At 53.7% G+C, this 20,981-nt stretch overlaps 5 protein-coding genes across 5 annotated transcripts; all 5 read right to left on the bottom strand.

The window, feature by feature from the left end:
• Positions 1–122: 122 nt before the first annotated feature.
• Positions 123–1,958, bottom strand: LRP88_08213 (uncharacterized protein; the record flags this gene model as incomplete). The annotated part of the gene is made up of 1 exon (XM_083244722.1): positions 123–1,958. One exon carries the CDS (start codon positions 1,956–1,958, stop codon positions 123–125), a length of 1,836 nt encoding a protein of 611 aa, XP_083099216.1.
• A 2,748-nt stretch (positions 1,959–4,706) lies between these two features.
• Positions 4,707–7,572, bottom strand: LRP88_08212 (kinesin motor domain-containing protein; the record flags this gene model as incomplete). The annotated part of the gene is made up of 2 exons (XM_083244721.1): positions 4,707–6,799; positions 6,858–7,572. The coding sequence occupies 2 exons, from the start codon at positions 7,570–7,572 to the stop codon at positions 4,707–4,709; spliced, it is 2,808 nt and encodes a 935-aa protein (XP_083099215.1).
• A 5,252-nt stretch (positions 7,573–12,824) lies between these two features.
• On the bottom strand, positions 12,825–14,332 carry LRP88_08211 (serine-threonine protein kinase 19-domain-containing protein; the record flags this gene model as incomplete). The annotated part of the gene is made up of 2 exons (XM_083244720.1): positions 12,825–12,922; positions 13,222–14,332. The coding sequence occupies 2 exons, from the start codon at positions 14,330–14,332 to the stop codon at positions 12,825–12,827; spliced, it is 1,209 nt and encodes a 402-aa protein (XP_083099214.1).
• A 427-nt stretch (positions 14,333–14,759) lies between these two features.
• LRP88_08210 (sulfate transporter family-domain-containing protein) lies at positions 14,760–18,231 on the bottom strand (the record flags this gene model as incomplete). Its single annotated transcript, XM_083244719.1, has 5 exons — positions 14,760–16,393; positions 16,447–16,993; positions 17,043–17,185; positions 17,235–17,930; positions 17,994–18,231. The coding sequence occupies 5 exons, from the start codon at positions 18,229–18,231 to the stop codon at positions 14,760–14,762; spliced, it is 3,258 nt and encodes a 1,085-aa protein (XP_083099213.1).
• A 1,978-nt stretch (positions 18,232–20,209) lies between these two features.
• On the bottom strand, positions 20,210–20,827 carry LRP88_08209 (DNA replication protein PSF1; the record flags this gene model as incomplete). Its single annotated transcript, XM_083244718.1, has 2 exons — positions 20,210–20,746; positions 20,801–20,827. 2 exons carry the CDS (start codon positions 20,825–20,827, stop codon positions 20,210–20,212), a joined length of 564 nt encoding a protein of 187 aa, XP_083099212.1.
• Positions 20,828–20,981: the final 154 nt, after the last annotated feature.

The raw sequence follows: 20,981 nt of genomic DNA, 5'->3' as shown, positions 1-20,981 counted from the left end.
AGAATCAACGCCGACCAACGCCACCCAATGCCTCGCCTCATGAAAAATGATGGTGGATTATGAACTCAACGATGGACGAGAAGGGATTGTCGAACCCTTCTCCAATGTCTGCGTGACTGTCATCACCAGTCAATGCCAGTCCACCCATACGATCCATCCACGTTCTTCCAACCACCCTTCTCCATGCCGTCTTCCCATCCCATCATGACGGCTAGCAGGCGGCATCCCATGGCACTCACTGCGCACACAATCTTGTCGCTGGACTCGGAGAGCACAGCAAGGTCCATCATGTACGCACGCCCAATGAGGCTTCGCAATCTCAGCGTTTCCTCTGATGGTGGCGCCATGTGTCTGGCTTCTTCGTTCACACCTTGAACGTTGACTCCAGCGGGGGCTTCGGCAGCATTGTTCTTGCTGTCAACACCCAGGTTCCAGAACATGGCGGCAAAGAATCCGCCCTCCCAGCCAAACGTCTTTTCAACAAAGTTGTGGAGCAGCTCCGAGCTGCCATGCGCCTGGTCGATGGCTCCCTTCGAGGCCAGGCGGATTCGGTCCTGGGAGAGGATGACGTTTGAAAACTGGGGCTCTTCCCGCACTGTTGGGTCGTCCGAAGCGAGCAGGGTGATGTAGTGACGCTGCTTGGGATCCTCGGGTTCGGATGCGTTGTAGTGTTCATCCACAAACTGTTCCACCTGCTTGAGGAAAACTTCGGCTGGGATGTAGTTGTCGCGATACTGAAACTCGAGCGGATGCTGGTCACCATGGCGAATGTGAAGACCGACAATGGGCGCACGAGTGGTGAGTGTGTCTCCCATCTTGGCCTTGGCCTGAAGACCAACTATACGGTTATCGACATAAGCCTGGTCATCCTCGCTCAAGGAGAAAAGATCCTCGAATCCAGTGCGTGCCAGTTGGAAGAGGTCCTTGACGGGGTTGTCGGTGCCGGCAATACGGTGGTGCTTGGCCAACAGCGCGGGGAAGACCTCCCTTGCTGTAGCCGCCGAGACGACCAAGTGACGGGCCTGGAAGGGGCAAGGAACCATGTGGTGTCGTGGAGGCGGTCGGCAATCGGGAACAGGAGGGGCGTCAAAGATCTCAGTGTAGGGACCATAAGCCCAGCGGGAGTCGACGATGAAAAAGTCTCGGCCTTGCTGCTTGGCGAGTCCGTAGAAAGTCCACAGCATCATAAGCGTGTTCCCAAGGCCGGCATCGGAAGTCTCAAGTACAAAAGTCATGGAGCTCTCGCAAACAGGCTTATACTTCATGTGCTTCTTATCCAGCCCAACGAACTTGCCCTTGCCTCTAGTCCGCATTCCCTTGCCGGGTGGCAGCAGACCGGACCTCTCAGCCTCGTAAATGTCGACAAAATAATCGTCTCGGGCATCATAGTTCACGATCTCCTGCTCGGTGATAGGAGCCTTACGGTGGAGGTCTCGGGCTCGCGAAGACACTTCTCGGCACTGGCTACCCATCTCGGCGTATTGTTCCATAGTCAGGGGGAAATCGTGCTTTGGAGGAATAGAAATAGTCCACTTAGAGCGGCCCTTGTTGTCACTGATGAGGATAGGAGTCGGGAAGTCGGGCAGGTCGTATTGTCCAACCATCTCAAACTCCTCCTGGCCAAAGTAAGGCCAGACGGCGGCGGGAATGACATCGGGGTTCTGGAAGGCCAGTCCCATGACATAGATAATCGAAAGCAGCGCTCCGAGGAGGAAGAGTCGTCGAAACACTCGGCTCGGCCGAGTAACCAGGATCTGGCTCGAAGTCCTCTTCGGTGGTCGAGGCACCAGCGCAGGAAGAGCTGGCGAAGGGGGCGGAGAAAAGAGAAGGTGGTTGAAGCTAAATCTTGAAGTGGTAGAAGAAAGAGGCCCACGATCCTGAGCGTTGTAAGAGCCAGCTCGGCGCAGGTTCAGCGCCGGCGGCACAACCAGCATCTTGGATTGACTCGGGGCCGACATAATGAATTCGTTTATAAATGCGTGTGAGTGAACCAAACAATCAAGCTTGGACGGTTGAATGGAAGTCGAAGATCGAAGATCGAGGAAAGCTCAGAGACCATGTAAGATAAGAAGGTCAAGATTCCGGAGACGGCAAACCAGGTCGTTCTCAAAGGGAGATCTCTGACTGTAAAGGAGTGACAAGAAAGAATTGGGGTTGTATATCCGATGCGGGCTTCAAGCCGTTGGTGCAACCGGAGCAAACACGGGTCGAGTTGCTGATAATGGAGAAAGACGGGAGCTTAGTGTCGTCCGCGCCGATGCTTAGACAATGGAAGATAGAAGGTCGGATACGGCGGGATTCGTCGTCATGAAAGGGATCGGGTCATCAATTCGTTTCGCAAGCCTATCCAGCGGTTTGTTTGCCACAAGAGGCGAGAAGCAGAAGCGTCCAGTCGGACACACACGAGCCGTTCGTTTTGTTGGGTAGAAAAAGGGCGGTCCAGAGAAAAGATCACCGAGTAGGCGACGGAGAAATAGGACGGGGGTTGGAAGGAGCGTATGAAGAAGCAGATCAAAAAGGGCGGTTATAGTGAAATGAAGACGTCAAGCCTCCAGGCCGCGCATGAGAGAAATGAAGCCAAAAGCAGGTGAGAAGAGAAAGGAAGAGAAAAAGGTCTCGAGTCCCCAACGTGTATGGGTATGGATGTTGGATGTTGGTCAAGAGTGGAAGGAAGAAATCTGGCGAGTCCGTCCCAAGATGGGGCTGGCAGGGAGCATCCCGGATGGGAAGGAACCTCCGAGGCATGGTCTGCTTCGAGATGCTCTAGCCCAAAGTGACCTCACTCAGATCCATGGATTATCAACAAAGCTAACGCGTGAGCCGTCATCATGTTACCTATGTTACCTGACGCCGCAGACAAGGCGTGACAATGCCTCCTCCTTTGAATGGCTCAGTCGCGTCAAGAGGCGCGATCCAACTCTTACATGGGCATGTCACCGTTAGCCTCAATCCTCGAGCATCCGACACACCAAATGACCTCCAACTAATCTATACATGCACTCCGCTCCTCAGGCCATATCACCAAGTAATCAAGGCTAGACCCGTGAACGAGCTCGCGCTGAGGGACAGCAGTCGATCAGCAACACCAAAAGGGAGTAGCCGTCGCAGGTTGATTGCGCAGGGGGCGGATGGCTATCGTGTACAGCTCGGCGCACAGACTTGACCAAGAAAGAGATGTTTCTCCCGCCGTCACAGCATCGACGCCAGACCGTGATCGGGAGACACTGCATGTTGCGTTTTCCCGGCAATCAAACGTCACCGACTGTTACAGACAGACATTCGACTGGGATGCTGTCGATCATCAAGTTTGCCCACTAACCCGATAGCAAACACCAGCGCGAATGTAACTTTGTCAGCGGCAACCGAAACAGACCTCCCCTCCACTCTTCATATTTCTGAGTTGTCATGGGCTCACATCACCTCGAACCTTCGTCCTCGACGACAACTCTCGCTGACCCCGGTCCCGCGCTTCTGCAAGGTACAGCTCCTGGCTAATCTTGGCGGGGGAACTTTCAACTTTCGCTAATTTCTAGACCTGTTTCACATTGGGCAATTCTCAACGGTCTGGGCCAATCAGCGGGCGTCCTACTGTTGGTCCATCCAACGGCGCTCCCCCAATTTCAACGACATTGTTGACGGCCGGAAGCTCTCTTTCATCTCAACTCTGTCCGGTGGCCTATGTGAGGCTCTCAAAATGGTGTTTATCAGTGACAACGACCATCATGAAGTAGAAACTATCTCGAACAACACATCCGTACTCCCTGCAACGATACCCACCCAATCACGCATCTTCTACCCTACCTCCCACCTCCCGTGTTTCGTCCTTGTCCCAGCAAACACGACTCGCTTCCTTGCATAAACCATGTGCCAACCTTTTCCGTGCCCGACTGTCTCGCCATCTGCGTCCCAGTTCATGCTCCAGATACTCTCCGCATCAGCCATCTCCCGTTCCAGCATCATCCATGTCAGCCCATCATCGTGCTCTAACCCCTCCTCCGAGTTTCAACACCCACCCACTGCCTCTTCAAGAGATGGTTGTTTGCATTCATCGACATGGGCCTGGTGAAACCAAGCGAGCCAAAACCTTGGTCTCCGAACCATCGTGACATCCATAACAATCCAAGCCTCACTCACTTAAACAAACAAGCACTTGCATCAGGAATTTCTATCATTCTTGTCCTTTCGAGTTTATCCTCTCTCATTCCCCGTCATTATCTCGCCACAGCAACTCAACCGTTACCCGTTGATTTCCGCCACCAAGTTTCCTTCCGCCGTCCATCATGTAGTAGTAGTACAGACAACGCCTCTCTCTGCGTTAAGCACCAAACAAAATTCAACCAAGGAAAATCATGTCACAGTATAGACATCTGGCCGCCTGCTTCGCTTCCTGGTCGCAATAAATTAACTCACATAACACAATGCGGGATGTACCTCCCCGAGTCCCGGAAATGAACAACGCAGGCGCCCACATTGCCAAAGAAACAATCAAGTCCTCCAAGACCTGGCCATTCCCGTGTTTCCTTGCCTATGACAAACGAAAGTAAAATCGGGTATAACGCAAACAAAATCCCTTTTCCCCTGAGAGAATAGTATCCCGCCTCCTTAACGCCGGTGTGAAACGCCTTTTCACTCTGTTCTGTTCTGTTGAAAACACTCCCATCGCTCTCGAATCAAGGAAAATACCACTTGTCTCTCTACGTCCCCTTCTATACCTCTGCCGGCACAGCCTTGGGCTCCTCGATCGGGCTTGGTGTCGGTGTTCGTCGTAACGGCTCCATGCTGGGTTCTGCTAGCGAGTCCATCTTCGGACCGCTGGCCAGACGCAAACTTCCTCGCTTGCCCCGGACCACTTCTCCAGACTCGACTCGATCTTGGAGCATCTCATCAAGAAGATTGTTCATCTCATCAACGCCTCGGCTTCGCTTCTTCTCGCATTCTGCTGGCTTCGTCTCAGTTGGCGTCTGAGGATGCGATTCTTGTTGCGGAGGCGGTGATCGAGGTTCAACTGTCGCCTCAGCCGTGTCCCGGGATCGAGCCGCACTCCTCAATGCAGCCAGCATCCTGTCCTTATCGTCCAGTCTTGCTCGCAAATCGGCAATCTCGTTGTCCTTCTCTCGAAGCGCCGCAGACACGCTATGGTCCTCTCCGACCATGATGCCCTTGTTCGGCGCAGCGAAACCCACCGACGCTCGGCTGGAGCTTGTACGACGGGCCTGGAGGAGTCTCTTCTCCAATGTCGCGATATACCGGTTCTTGTCCATAAGATCTGCCTGGAGGGCACGGTTCTGCGCCGTCAAAGAAGCTGTGCCGTCTCCAAACTCCCCGGCACTGTCATCATCGACCTCGCCCATCTCGTCTCCAATTCTCTGGCCGCCACTAGACCGACGTCCAATGGTGGATGATGCCGAGGTCATCGATGATGTTCGCTCCAAGAGCGACTTACCGCCCACAGACGTAGCGACCGATGAGCGGATCGATGCCGGTAGTGAGATCTGGGAGAAGCGAGCATATTGTCCAAGAGAGCTGATGGATCCGTTCGAGTTGACACCGATCGATTTGGAACTGAGGATGAGTCGGTTCAGGTGATCGATTCGCTCCTTGAGTGCTGTTCGGGCAAGCTGCATCTCGAGAATTTGTTCCTCGTGTCGTTCTGCAGCCTCAGCTTCCCGCGCCTTCTCCTCCACCTCGTTCTGGATCTTATCCTCTTCCGACTCCTCCTTCTTCTTCTTCTTGGCCTGAGAATCCAGTTGCTGTCTTAGTTCCAGAATCTCCATTCGGTAGCGCTCAAGCAATACCCTCGCGCCTCCTTCGCCACCAGCTCCGAGGGCTTCCTCGGCTCTCTTTGCATGGCTGACAATGTTATTCTTGGCTCTCGAGGCAAACTTGAGGGTGTTGATCGTCTCCAGGGTGTGGTTATTGGCTAGCACGGCGCTGTTTCCAGCACCGATCTGGATGGTGCAGAGGATACTGACGAGTGAGTTTCCGGACAAAGCTCCTTGCAAGAGTCGAGTAAGTTTGCTATCACGGTAAGGAAGATGCTTTCCTTCCTTGTCTCCACCCTTGCTCTCCTTCTCCTTCAACTCTGACAGCTTCGAGATGACGGTTCCTAGGGTGAGCAAACTCTTGTTGATGTGAGCACCCTCTTGTCTCCGCTCTTTTGACTCGGCGGCCTTTTCAGAACCAGCAAGATCAATCAAGCTCAGTGTTGACACGCGGACACCACCGGGAAGAAGTCCGGATCGCTTGCTCTCCCCGGTTGAGCTGGCGCCTGGCATGCGTTCTCGGCTCTCAACCACAATTTGAACGACAGCATGACTTCGCGAACTGCGAGCATTGAACTGGGTGCTGGCTGTCCTCCGAGCTTGGTCACCCCGGGCAATGACACGTAGAAGCTGGGTGGGACTCTGCACAATCTCCTCCTTTAGGGGAGTGGCATAGACACCACGCTTGCTGTCCTCGCGAAGCTTGATCTCATCTTGCTGTGTGCCGCCGCCGATGCCGCCAGCTGTGGGCATGCTCAGCAAGTCATGAATCTTTTCGTTGTAAATCTCAAGGTAGCTGACTCGCAGCAAAAACTCTCGCGAGGGTGTTTCTCGGATGTAAGAGAAAATATCAGTGATGGCGAGCGGGATCACGCCTGGTGATGAGGCAGTTCCTTGCATCGAAAATGTCTTGCCTGTGCCGGTCATACCGTAGGCGAAGACAGTACCATGATAGCCCTCCATAACTCGTCGGACTAGCCGTTTTGCGATGTGATCGTATACTCGGGAGTTGTTATCGTGAGTCGTAAAAACGTTGTCTAAAGCAAAGGGAGGTTAGTGATGCTCGCAGCCAGCCACCCTCAGGAATTCACATACCATAGAAATGATCCCCGCCGTCTTTTCCTCTGAATGAAATAAGCGACTTGCGCCCATCAACCATCCATTCGCCGTCCGGACTCCCATTGTTACCATTTGCATCCGGTCGGACTCGGACGCTCACCACGACGTTGCCCTTTCCATCATGCTTCGACGCTCGCTTATCAGCAGTGGCATCGGGCTTCTGGCTCGAGCCTTCTACGGGATCATCATATGTCGTAGCCGATGTTGAGTATGAGTCTTGCGCCGAAGAACTCCTGCTCTGGGGTGGGGAAGAAACACTGATCAAACCATCAGACATGCGCACGCTGGTGATGGATTTTCCATCGGCGCTGCCGTTGAGGAAGCTGGGGGTGCTTGAGCTAAATGTGCTATACATCGAGTCCTTGTTGGCCTTGGAAGGTTTCCTGGATGTTCGGTTCTTGTCGACGGGTGCTCGCGGGCTAGGCGGCACACGAGTATCACCTCTGGGTGGTTGTGGGAATGAGTTAATGCTAACGCTCTTTCGGATAGTCTTTCCCGCGCCGTTTACACCAGCAGTAAGCTTAGACTGCGGGAGTGCGGGTGATGGACTGGGAGGAGCGAGGCTCAGAGTTGAGGGTGTCCGGAGTCCTGATCTGGGAGTACCAGGTGCTGACTTGCTTGAGGTCGATGATGAGGGGATATTTCCGGTGCTCTTGCGCGTCTTGCTCACGGGCAGAGCGGGCAAGGCCATATTCGGTGGCCCGACCGAAGGCCGCGATGGCCGCGGCAGCGTAGTCGTCATGGCAGCGTGTGTGATGAAATCAAGTGGGAAAAAAGTCAAGAGAGTGAAGGACTCGCAAGCTCAGGGCTAGTAGCCCGGTCGAAAGTCTGGTTATCCGTTCAAAAGGTCGGTCGGTCCATGAACTCCCTCGGACGATGACGACAGGTCGAATGATAGCTCGATTGGATTCAACGCCAGTCTCGATCGCGGAGGGCGCTCGATTCGCAAGGGACAGAGAAAATTCGATAATGCTTCGACGACGTCCTGCGCAAGGGCAGACTTGTTTGCGGCCGATCAAGGGAGGAATAAATCGCTGGAACGCGGGTAGACGGGGCGGACTCGGGAGGGTGTTTCTCTCGCGGAGGCTGGATGGATTGACCTGGGGTCTGGTGGTCAGTGACTTTGGGGCAGTCGACGGGACTAGCGTATGATAGCGACAGGAGGCAGGTTCCTAGTGAGAAGGCAACAAAAAGGATGCAGGCTGAACAGAATGGAAGCAAGATTGAAAGAAAGTTAACCAGCAACGTACTGAGCCGTCGAGTATGTCGAGGGAAGGAATTCCCAGCGTCCAAAGAAGGATGTAGTTGAAAGGGGGTGCGGCGGCGTTGAGGAGCGTTCCAGGTGCCCTCGTCCAAGTGAGCGACACAACAGGAGATGAGGAAGTGAACCCTTCCCCCCTTCGTAAAAAGCAAAGACCACCACGAGAGAGCAAGGTCCCAAGTCCAGGTTGGGAGCTAGACTAGCGTGGGTGGATGCTGCGGATGATGGTAAGTGACCTTGTTCGTCTTTTTTGCAGACTGGGGCACGGTGACGATGCCGGGTCCTTCTGGCGTCTCGGGGTCGACTAACAAGACCGGGACAAGAAAACACGGATCAAGATCAGGACCTGGCTGGCTGGATGGCTGGTGTACTGGCTGCCGATGGTGCGTGATCGATCTTACAGGTGCGCTGTAGTGTTGTAATGTATTGCCCGCGTGTTGCACAATGGTAAGCGCTGGGTCAGGTTTGATGGCTTGGCTGGGCCGGGCTGAAGCCAGACAGATGGAGCCGAGGTCGCCTGTATGCCGGCGTCGATGCTAGCAGCTGGGGGCAAGATGAGATGACGAGTGATGGTTCTAGGTATGTATGACACAGTCCAGCTGAGATTACCGCAAAGAGTGCCGCTTTCTGCCCTGCTCTTGGTGTTGATGAAGTGGGGAGGAAAAGAATGAGAGCCTGTCGAGGCGAGTCTGGAGGGAAAGGAAGGGCTGGGACAACTGGGATGCAGTCCCACACGCGTGCAAGACCCGTGGCAGCGCAGTGCAGAAGCACAACACAGCACAAATGGATGGATTGGATGTGGGCTTCTGGCGTGAGTGGCGTGACGTCGCGGGTCTAAACGGGTCGCAGGAAGGAAGACTGGGAAGAAGGAGCGACGAAAGGAGTGAGAAATGAGGGAATGAGATTGAAAACGAAGGTATGGTGAAACGAGAGATGAATGGAATCAAAAGTCGAATGTGAGAGTGTTGAATTCGAAAGCGTGTTTGTTACGTGCTAACGAGACTGGTTAAGGTAACTCTGAAAACGGCTCTCATGGAAAGCACCTGAGCAGAGAGGCCCGACCTGACCTTCCAGGTATCGGTACTGCAGCACCAGAGGCCGGCGCCGGTTACAGTGCGTACAGCACTAGCGTTTTAGCTGGAAGAGAGGCCACTAGAAGAGGTACCAGTCGGCTGCACGTCCTTACGGTGGACATCAAAGTACCATTAAACTATAACGCGAAGACGAAACACGCCGAACAGCGGCATCACAAGGCGCGAGGTTGTACTTTACAGGGCCGGTAATTACGATATGCAAGCCGTTCATATTCTCAGGTTACATTGGGCAAAAGAGGTCGACCCAGCCTCCGGGGGGGGCCACGGTCGAAGCCGCCCGGGGTCGTCGGCAGGGGTCCAGGCCGGGACCACTCAGCGAGCCTGAAGGCATCTTTCTTCCCCGGTCGTCCTCTGGGGTGGGGGGCGCGGGCAGCCAAAGAAAGGAAAGAGTGGAGGGGGCAGAAAAAAACAAATAAATTTGGAATCCAAGGAAGGAAGGGTTCAGGGATCGAGACTCTTGTGAATGTGAAGCATGTCAAAAAGAAAGCCATCCAATTGCACTACATGGAGCCAAGTTATCCAACGCTCTCGCTTGCAATGCTACTGCAATAATACCCGCCAGATAAGCTGCCAGAAGACGGGAGCTGCTCGATGAGATGGATGACAGTGTGACTCTCAGCCGGGCAACCTAACCTCCATCTCTCCACAAGTTCGTCCGTCGGCTGGCTGCGTCAAGATCGATCCCGTTGTACAGTAGCACTCGGTCGGTCGGTCCATCCTCTTGTCAACTATTGAACTAATAAGGTTGCGTACCTTAGTTCCCGGCACACAGAGAAATCTCAAACGTGGTGGAGGAAAGCCATGTCCGAGAATGGTCCGTTTCAAGCAACGTTGTGGTTCGAGACCAGACGCCTCCATCACCTTGCTCTCTTTTCTCTTTCTCGACCAGTACGTACGCCTCTTTCATCTCATTCTGCAATGCGTCAGTTAGTGAGTGATACGATACCAGTTGAACCCCCCCCCCCCCTTTCTTCCGAGAACAGCTCTCGTCTCCGAGGATTCCAAGCCCTCTTTCTCTGTTAGTCCTGCCAAGCCAGCCCTCGCTCCCTCTTGCAGTTGCATCCTAATCAATAATCCAACCAGTAATGGCAGAACATTGGGAATAAAATAGAAAAAGGAAAAGCTGACATGTCTCACACAGCTGCGTTTCTCGCGCATCTGCTCCCCTGCCAACGCCCACCTGGTCCCGATACGGCTAGGCTAGCCTCGCCTCGGCCCTGCCCTGATGGACGCCCCTTTTTGTTCCTTGTCGATGGAGCCCTCGTCCAGTCCAACAATCATTCATCACATCACACGCCACGAGGCTCGCCTGTGCAGACTTTGCAGTAGAGACTTGCCTCTCATCCGCAGTCGAGATGATGTCGCAGCTCAATGTTGCTTCCTCATGGCATTCTTCATGCAATTCCATGCAACAGCATATCAGCATCTTCAGGCCGTATCACAGACTTGTCCATGATGCGTTCATTATTAGTCGACATTACATGTTTGTGCCATGGATGCAGATCCAATCCGTACCTGCATGCCCCTCCTCAAAAAGATTTGCACACTCACTTGGCATGCAACGCCTGACCACATGCTATCGACGCCCCCGGACTTGCGGAGACGGCGATAGCACGCCTTTAATGGAGCACAGAAGAAACTGTACTGGACGCGTTATAAGCGAGGCGACTGTGCGTGCGTCTGCCGAGCCATGACCAGAGCGGCCCGATGCACAAGCAGGCACAGACAGAACTGTCTATACTCCACCGTCAGCATCATGAACTGGACAGAGCACGAACCTACAGATAGAGACGGGCTGAAGCCACGATGCAACGCACGATCGTAATGGCCTTGAAACTCCGAGCCGACGGAGAACATCGTCCTCGACTACTCATTAAGACATCGCAAAAGAGCCCCATGGCTTGTCTCATCTAGGGCCCCCATGATCACAGTGAACCAACTGGTCGTCTCTCAACCCGCCGCCTCGTTGTCCACCATTGGCTCGAGTCCTAGCCTTGCTGTGGATGCAATTTCAGCAGCCCCCCAGGGCTTGGCTGCTAGCACGGTTCATCAATGGGCATCGCGAGTTGTCAAAAAGCCTGAGAGGGGGGGGACCCCTTGTCCGTGCCCCCTTTTACCAGGACCTGGCAACCCAGCCATGAAGAAAAAAAGAGATGGCCTTCGAACCACCCGACACCGATGCCAGAGCCTCGGCGAAAAGGATCTGGCAGGCGAGGGAAAACTAGTAATATCCCATCGATAGCTTCGGCATTGCATGCCAGCCCAGCTCCAGCTGTGTGGAACGAGGCGACCAGATCTCGTTGCTCGTCGCTAGGAGAAAAACTCGCCTCTTCTCTCGCCCTGGTCGACATGGTTCATCAGAGACGGCTTCCGCCGTCTCGGGTACACTATCAGCCCGCTTCACCTTGAGAGGCTTTGTCTGCTTACAGGGGTAACAGCTTCGTCATGCTTCCTCGGTGTGATAGCGACGCTCACTTGCTTGAACATTCGCACTATCAGTAAACTACTGCCATCTCCCCTGTTGTTGCGTCCTCAAATCCCTCTTGAGTTGGTTCTCTGCTCATCTTGGTCTCTGAACACCATTCCCGCCTATCACGAACCTCAGCAGCACGTGGCGTCGTCACCTCGCCCACTGCTAACCGCGCATTAGTGTCTATGTCCCGAAGACGCTCCCCAGTGGTTGGTATATGCAGCCTGAGCGAGCTGACGACCGATAAAACCGGGCGCCCTATCGACTATGCCCGCTGATTCGCTCCTTCGCGACGAGTTGATCTCAAGAGACAGGGCAAGCCAGAGGGACATACCAGTCCATTGGAGGGGTTGCACAGCATCACAACCTCAGCAAGGGTCATGTTCCTCCCCCGAGATCGACATCGCATTGCCGACATTGCTTTTGCCCCTCCCCCCTTTCTTTCTTTTCCTACGCAACGGCCTGGCTCTTTGACTCTGGGTGTATGCCTGAGCCGCCCCAGGCGCGACAGCCCTTGCCTCGAATCGTTTCCACATGGCAAAAGGCAGCCCATAGGAAAACTCGAGAGGAATTCGAAACGTGCGCAACGGGCTGGCAGCGCTCGCCAAGACATTCCGTGTCCGATCAGTTGTATAGGGTTGTCACATGTGCAAGGCCCAAAAGCTCGATATCGAGGCCGTGCTTCTTGAGATCGGCATTAATATCATGTTGGTTCTCTCGTGTCATCTATGTGCGCACAACAAGCACATTGATACCATGCACATACAGTAGTTCGCACCCGTGAGGCTCGTGGTTGCCTCCCCCTTCCCTCCTCGCTGAGCCTAGACATTCCTCTCGACAGGGGGAAGGGTTACATCAATCCAACCGTTGAACGGAACAGGATATCCCTTGTCCGTCCGCACAAGGGAATCAAAACCTTGGCGAGCCAAAAGCAAAGACGAGGCCACCAGCCCCGGCTAGAGTTCCACCTCGCTGTAGGATCCCCCCGTCGAGGAGTTGCTCAAGCTCATTGAAAACGGAACTCGATCTCTGCAAGCATTCCAATATCCGAGTCAACTCGTCTTGTCGGTTGCACGTGGAGTTTTGCCTCTCAATATCCATATTTTCCGCATCTAGACTCAAGCCAGCATCACTCTCGAGCCGCAACCGGCCTGAGTCTTGTGTTCATCCGGGAGATTAAACTCGTACGTATCGGGGACTCCTCCGAGCTTCCTCTCTTACGAGTTTCAGACGGTATTCCTCGGTATGGAGTATGCACTTGCAGTGAGATTGTCTCGTCGAGTCCACCATTTCGCTTATGAGGCCTTCAACTCTGCCGCATGAATGGAGGCTCTCGGTCTTGTCCGAACATAAGTCGATTCAAGCTTGGCAATCTATGCATGATGTCTCTGTATCTGTACATTTCGAGCAGTTTCATCTCAACGCGACTCAACTGCCGTGTTTGCCTTTCCCATGAATAACGCCAGTCCACATGCCCATCCAAGAAACGCCCAAAGTAACTTGCCCGTAGAATACGTAGATGCCCTCTAAGTCTATCCCCCCCAAGGCTCTCACCCCCCCTCCCCACGCTGCCCGTCTCAAACACCTCGACAACTCCCAGCCCAACAGCCTCCCCTAGCACCCACGTCCACTCAACACCCCAAAACTCCTTCCACCGCGGTCCGTATAGGCCTCCGCCCTCGAACCTCTCCTTGAGCCAGCTCTCCGGGGCCTCGCCCCAGCGCGTCCGTCCCATAGCATCTCGTACCCATTCCACTGCGGCAGACGCCAGCTTAAGGTGTCGACCGTGTCCCGGTATCGCCAGGCGGAGGTCGGATCGAGATGTGGACGAGTGAGTGAGCGCCGGGGAGCCGCCGCCTCCTCCGGCGAGATGGATGGCATTGCGGCCTCCCACGGCTGAGACAGTGCCCGAAGCGAAGCGTGAAACGTGGTGGATGGAAGTAAGCGTTGTGCGGTCTTCTGGCCGCATGTCGAGAGTTCCCTCGGGTGCAGAGGGTGTAGAGCTTGTGAGGAATCCCGCCCTGACAAGCTCGTCCGCCTGCTTGCTATCCAAAACGCCATGTGGCAAGGTCTGCGTGGTTGTGTTCTCCTTCAAAAACACTCTAAACTTGTTTCTCGTATCCTCGCTCAGCTTTGCTCTTTGCAACATGTCTTCGAGATCAGTCATCTCGATCAACGCCTCGCCCATACCGCCCCGTCTCTCGACTCTGACTTTGCGCACAATGCCCTTTAACGTCAGCTCTGCCAGTTCCCTCTCCACCTTGCCAGGTGAGCGAAGCACTGCATTGAGATGTCCCACTGTGACGAGGGGCGCCGTAGTAGCGCGATAGTTGAGCACTTCCGTCGTTCTTGTCGAGTTGAACCCTGTTGAGGGAACTGGGCTGAACATGCGGGAGCGGATGTAGCGCATGGCCTGTACGACATCTCGTAGGCTGAGGTCTTCTTCTAGCAGTTTCGCCAGGCCCATATCGTCGAGCTTGTCCTGAAACAGTTCGGCATCTTTGTCCTTTGCCTTTCGCGCCGGCCTACGAGGTGCCGGAGATGATGGCTTGCGAGTTGTCGGTGGTCTGAATGACTTTGTAACTCGACCTGACTTGCCGAGGATGGATCTTATAGTTTGCGGCATGTTTGGATATGGTGATGCTCGTTGATAGGAAGTTGTCTGTTGCAAGTATCTCAATTTTGCAACTCCAAGTTTAATATGTCGTTGCACGCCCTTCGAGGTGGCAAACCAGTGGAGACACCAAACCCTCAGGTTTCTCCTCAGCACTTGAGCGTGTGCGTAACAACAACCTGACAACACTAGCAGGCCGACATGTGATACGATTATCGAACCATCAAGACGGGATGATGGTAGAAGATGTATGAAGATTGCTGCCTGCGAAGATATCTTAGGAGGTGGACTTACCCTAAATGTGGACGTTTCAACCTAGCTGCTGACTAACCTGGTCCAAGGTGGTCATCAACTCCAACATTCCAGTCAACGCTCAACATGAAGTGTCATATTTCCAAAAACTAATATTGATTGGTCATTTTATGGTTCAACATGCGGCCTAGCCCGCCGTCGTCAAGATATACGAGGTGATGGCCGTCATCCTCTCACTAGTGAGCTTGAGCGATATCCTCAGCAGCTCCCGTCCAACATCCGGCTCTTGCTTCTGGATCTTGGCCCAGTTGTCCCTATCCATCAGCCAAACCACACAATCTCGCTCCACGACCGCCGTGGCCGTTCGGTCAGTCTCTGAAAAGAAGGGCAATTCCCCGAGCGTCGTTCCTGCCACGATGCTCTCACATAGCCAGCCCTGCGGAAGGTCGTATTCGGCGCGGACGATACCTCGTTCCACCATATAGAATCCGTTAGCTTCCTCTCCCCGTCGGAATAAGACGGTGCCCGCAGGGAACTCTCGTCGTGTAAAGTAAGTCGTCGCAGGGAACCAAAAGTCCTCATTCTTATCGCTCAGCCCCTGAAAGATCTGAAGCATGAGACGAAGAGGTTCCTTGAAACCCTGCCATTTGGTAGGATGCTGAACCTCAAGGCTGCTCAAAGCATCGCGGGCGGCTTCGGCGAGATGGTTGCGTCGTGGTGAGTTGAAAGGCGGATCGAAAGATGACAAGCCCGACGTCTTGGCCGCGGGCACATCCAGGTTCTGGGCTGATATGCGCTTCAGGGAGTTGAGCTCCTCCTGTCTGGCATAGAGGGTCTTGAGGAGTTCGTTCTCGCAACTCTCCAGGGCAGAGTTGAGGTTGGGCAGCATCAGGACCTCAATACCATCACTCCCGAGTCCAACGGCCCTCAGGTTGCGACCAAGCTGGCTCTCAGCGTCAACGCCACTAAGGACGAGAATGACGTCCTTGTTGTCGAGTAAACGGCTAATGGTGTTGAAGGCCTCACCCGCAGAGTAGTCCAACCCAGTGACGTGCCACATGTCCAAAATCAAGAACTTGATCGGCTGCTTAGCAAACGTGCTGTCCTCCAACAGGCCTCGAATCTTCTCCTCCACGCTGACGATGGTTCCGAAGAAGAGATAGCCTGTGAGCTTAACAATGTAGATCTGCTTTCCTACTTCGTGCAGATAGTGATGCTGTGAGGGGTTGCGTCTCACAGTTGAAGTAACAATGTCGCCGGAATAGTCCCCACGAATAGCAGACACCCGCGAAGTCTGCAGAACGAGCGACACAAAGGCCAACAAGATGCCAACTCCAATGCCCACAACAAAGTCGTGAATGCCCATGACCAGGACAATCACCACAACAGTTAGATACTCGGCCAACTTGAGCTTCTTGCGGGGAAGCCAGAGAGCCTCGAGAAGCAGCTCAAATCCGAGATCGTAGATCAAAGTACCCACCATCATGACAGGAATGAAGCCGATGAGAGATGGCCCGATGACCATAACACCGAATGTCGCAGCTGCCAGCATGTAGCCAGCCAGACGACTGTTTCCGCCCGATCGCATAAAGAAGACGGTGTTTGCATACACTAAGTAGTTCTGGATGCTACCAAAGCACCCAGAGAGAAAGTTGGAGTAGCCGTGAAGTCTCAGCTCCTTATCGAGGTCGGCATGATCCTCTCCGCAGTTGAGGGCCAAAGCAGGAACGTTGATTGGAACATGTAGAATGCCGAAGAATGTGAGGGCAAGCATAGCGGGAATACACTCCGCAACAGCGTCCCATCGAATGAGTTTGAACTCTGCGACCATAATTAGCAAAACGATTGTTAAGGATTCAAGGAGTGTCACTCACTGTACAGGGTATAGAAATACCACCAAGGCTCGCCAGAAGGAGGACCTTGGAATATCCAGCCATGGTTGCGTAAGTCATCCACGTCCAATGCATCGAGCGCAAGTACAAAAAAGTAGAAAATGAGGGGAATCGCCAGAATAAACAATGGCAGAAAGAACTTGGACGTGATCTTAGATTGTCCATAAAACAAAATAATAGCCAAGACAAGGGGAGTAACCCATAGTGGTACAGTTGCAGGGTCTGTCAGCTGTTTGAGTGTGTCGAGGTTATACTGAAGACTGCCATCGAGACGCGCCGAGACTTCAAAGCCAGTCGCGATCAAGAACCAGCCGACACCACCGATACAGCCAATCAAGATATGTCTGGGAATGAAGCCCACCATGTAACCGACCTTGAATCGGCCCATGAGATAGAAGACGAGACCGGTCAACATGGCGCTGACCGAGAATGACACAATAGTCGTGGCGATCACGGCATCGGGGTTGTCTTCTCCAACAACTTCGGTGATCTTTGCAGCCATGTTGTGGAAGAAGGGCACCACTTCGATCTGATCAATGTTAGCTATTGAATTAGAAAGTCAAGATGAAGGCACTGACCAGCTCGGAGCCAACCGCGCCCTTGAAAATACTCCCGGATGAAAAGGCAATCTGCGAAACGATGGTGCTAACGTAGAAGACTGAGATGCCCGCTGAACCAAGATGAGAGAAGATTGGCTTTCCTAGAGGGAAAAGAATCATGCCTGGTCCCGTTAGTTACTGCCTGGCAGCTTCAATGCCACCGAAACTTACCATAAGATAGAGCGTCCAAGATGTTAAGAAGAAGTCCAACGGCGACAGCAGGTAAGCATGAGGCAGGGTTGACTATCACCGAGTTCCAGAGCGCACGGTGATCCCATCTACTCGGGTTGACAGCGACGGCAACGCTATGGGTCATTCTCTCTTCCATCTTGTGGCCGACTCCTACGAGGTTGGTGATCCATGGCCGCTTCGTTGGAGCCTTTTGGCCCTCGAGATCCGACATGTAGGATCGCCGACCACCCGACATGATGCGTGTGAGCAGAGGTGTTTGCTCCGTGGCATCGTCCATTGGGTGATCAATTCGCGACTCTCCTTCCTGCGCCTGGTTGCCGTCTTCGTTTTCGTCGCCATTGTCGGCGCCCTGCTGATCGTGGACGACCGACTGCGGAGGGGACCTCTTGAGTAGGTTCGCTAGCACCGACGGCCCGGCATGCGCCTCCGTGTCGGCATCTTCGCCCTCTGGCGACGGAGGTTCCGAGACTTCGACGATGGTCTGCGAGGAGCGCACGTTGTCGAGAGTGGACGCATCATCGCCGGTCTCGGACTCTACAGCCTCCTGGTGGGAAAACCTTGCCCGCTGGAGAAAGGCCGGGCTCTGCAGAGTCTTTGGGTCGGAGAGCAAGTAGGTCGCAAGCTCTGCAGTGTCTTCGCGAACGGTTCGGGCATTCTGGTTACTGTCGATCGGGACTGCAGTGGAGAAACATCAGTTTCAAGATCGGACAAGGTTCTCTGAAGCTTTGGCGCAATTACCCAAGCTGTCTCGCACGGATCCATGGATGAAGGATCTGATGGGCTCTCTATGACCAGGAACAGAATTTATCGAGGACGGTCTCGGAGTCGCAATTGGAAGGTGAGAGCTGTGGCCGTGATGAGGATGAGGAGGGCTCGAGGGCTCGCCGCCTCGCAGTTGCGCCTGGTCCTGATCGCGCTGCGAGGTCGAGCTCAGAGCCCTCCTCCGCCATGGAGTGAAGCCCAGCGGCGACGACATGATTTGCTCCCAGCCGGCTTGGGATGCAGCTAAAGAGCTAGCTGCGGGTGATGTTGCATGAGCACAGAGGAGCAATAAGAGCAAAAAATGACAACAAAAAACTCTTCAAGGCCGAAAAGGGAGGCTCAGACACGATTGAGAAAAGATCATGGAAGCATTCCGAGCCAAGTGCTCACAAGAAACTGGGATAGGATGGGATGGGATGGCGAGAATTTCGTGGGGAATCGAGTGACGAAATTCAATGACGGGAAGGATCCCAGGTGGGTCGTATCATGGATGGCACTATCAAAGTTCAAGTCCGTCCAGCGCCCGCACGCACAAGACGGACAACGGGTTATTTACTGTACAGGTGAAAGAGGCACCATCTCCTGACCAACAGGCTGTGGACTGGGTTCCATCCATTGCTGGGTCCAGAAACTCGCCTCCCTCGTGCTACTGACCGGACGGCACTAGACTCAACTGAAGCAGTAGTTCTTCTCTGGATGGATCCTTGGCTTACAGCCATGCGACATGGTTGACATGCACAGCAGCCTCTTCTCGTGCATGGACCCGCCTGGAGAGACCGAGAAACCCACTAACAGCCGCCACGGCCCAAGGAGAACGCAACCATCACGTCCCAACGGCCGCCCAGTTTGGCCGGGCGGGCCGAACCTGTGACTTTTAGCGTAGAGGTTCGCTCGGACATTGCGCTGTGTTTCGTTGCTTGAGCGAGAATTGAGACGGGATGTGTAAAGGAAAAGGAATAGAGTCAATCTCCAAAATGTCACTCGGTCAGCGGGAACCTGGAATGGGCGGCCGAGGGGAGAGTTGACCATGGCGATGGCGGGTCAACCTGGTTCCCACAATCCAAGCAGACATGATACCGAGACCTCACGACGGGCGTCAACAGGCACTAAATCATTGCCCTTCTCCCGGGGGTAACCAGAATGCAGACGCGTTTCATTTCGCTTGACGAGCGGCCCGTTGTGGGATTCCTGTGCCCAATTGAGCCAGAAACATCCATTGCTCAGAGAGGTCAGACTCTTGTTCAAACACCTTTGCCCAATGGCAAGATCTTATGCACCTCTATCACTACCTAGCCTAACAATTGCCTCTTCTCGCTTCATTCTTCACACGGCATATGACGCAAGCTACCTGCGTCTTGATGCCATGTTCACACAATACACATCACACTATGAATTGATTGCCTGACATTGACGTTTAAGTCGTGATGCTTGGCCTATCCAGTTGCACAGTAGCAGTTGCACCATCTAGCCAGTTTCAGTCGCATTGAAACCTGTGATTCGTCACAGATAAGCAGCATCAGTCGCAACGTGTATTCTTGAGACATTTCTATTCGTTATCGAAACATTGGCTTCTAGGGTCTGGAATATGGATTGCGTTCACTAAGCAGTCAGTTTCATCAACTCCCTTGCTCACTATGATGCGACCCCTCATGCTAACTTAGCAGCTGGATCTCTCAACAAAGTCAACTCCACTGCCTTGCGTTTAGCCTCGCTTTGAGGGGAAGGCCATGTTCTCCACAGGATCACAAAACGCATCTTACCTTGTGAATAATAATCCTTTGCCGAGGGCTATCGTTGCTGGAAACCATCCGTCTTGTGATTCCTCACCCATTCAATGCGAGGAGGTTAAAGATGTGGCTCGTTTGGTTGCATCTCTACCCCATACTGTGGCTTGTGAATCTCCAATGCAACCCGAGCAAGAGACGAGAGAGGGCCGTTTTAACATTTGGATGCGACATGTGATAATGATATTCATAGTCGTTAAGCACAGGGTATAATAACTCGAACAAAATGATGGCTTGCGCTATTGTTTAAGCTTTGGGTCGAATCAACCCAGCTTATGCAGATATCCCTGCGCGATCAGCCGTTCGACGTCTCCCTGACGTACGTAGAATTGACTGTTCTTGGTCAATGTAATCGCGCTTCAGTCATGGTCAGTGAAGATCATCCCCCAAGAGGCATCGGTATAGCACTTACCCATACTCCGTCTGGATCTCGCCAGCATCTTTGAGTACCCGAACGTCGATGAACAGATCCCGTGGCGGCTCCAGGCTACCTGTGAGATCGATATCCGTCCATTGGCCCTTGTATGCCGCCAGTAGATCGCTATACTGTCTGACATAGTCCTCCTCTTGCGGACTCAGACTGCTGGTCGGGGCATCGCTGGGCCCAGGACCTCCTGATGTAGAGTGGCCGGCGCCGTCTCGCACTTGTTGGCCAGAGAGGTCAACAACGTCTGCTCCATTCCACACCAGCTCTTCCAGCTTATCTGTCCGTGTCCGATGATATGCAAGTAGACATCGCTTATTCCTTCGCATCGAGAGGTGGTTCACGAGCAACGTGCAGGCGACGGCCTGGTCAGCGCTGGGATCGAATGAGCCTTGGAACGGCTCTAGTAGTTCGGCCACATCCTTGTCGAGATCCCTCACTTCTCGTGTTACGGCCCGAACGATCTCGGCTTGGTATGGGGGAAGATGTGTTAGGTTCTGGGTTCGCTTGGCATGTTGGACCTGCATTCAATGTTAGCGACTTGAATAACCAGCATGTGACAGAGATGATTGTACCAGCTTGTTGCCCAGGTCTCCGTACATGGTGCAGTAAATAACACAAACAAAGTACGTACGTAGAGCCTGCTTGAGGGTTCACCAAAGGGAAATTTGGACAAGGGATGGGCTTTGCCTATATCTCGAGGGATGGCATTCTCATCATGATGCAGCAAAGATTTGGCGTCGCGTAATGCAGGTG

Source organism: Fusarium phalaenopsidis, assembly GCF_050370095.1.
Source record: "Fusarium phalaenopsidis strain FUZ10S chromosome Unknown contig_32302, whole genome shotgun sequence".
Classification (NCBI taxonomy): Eukaryota; Fungi; Ascomycota; class Sordariomycetes; order Hypocreales; family Nectriaceae; genus Fusarium; species Fusarium phalaenopsidis.
Note: the sequence above shows the minus strand (reverse complement) of the source record. Positions and strands in the feature narration are given on the sequence as shown.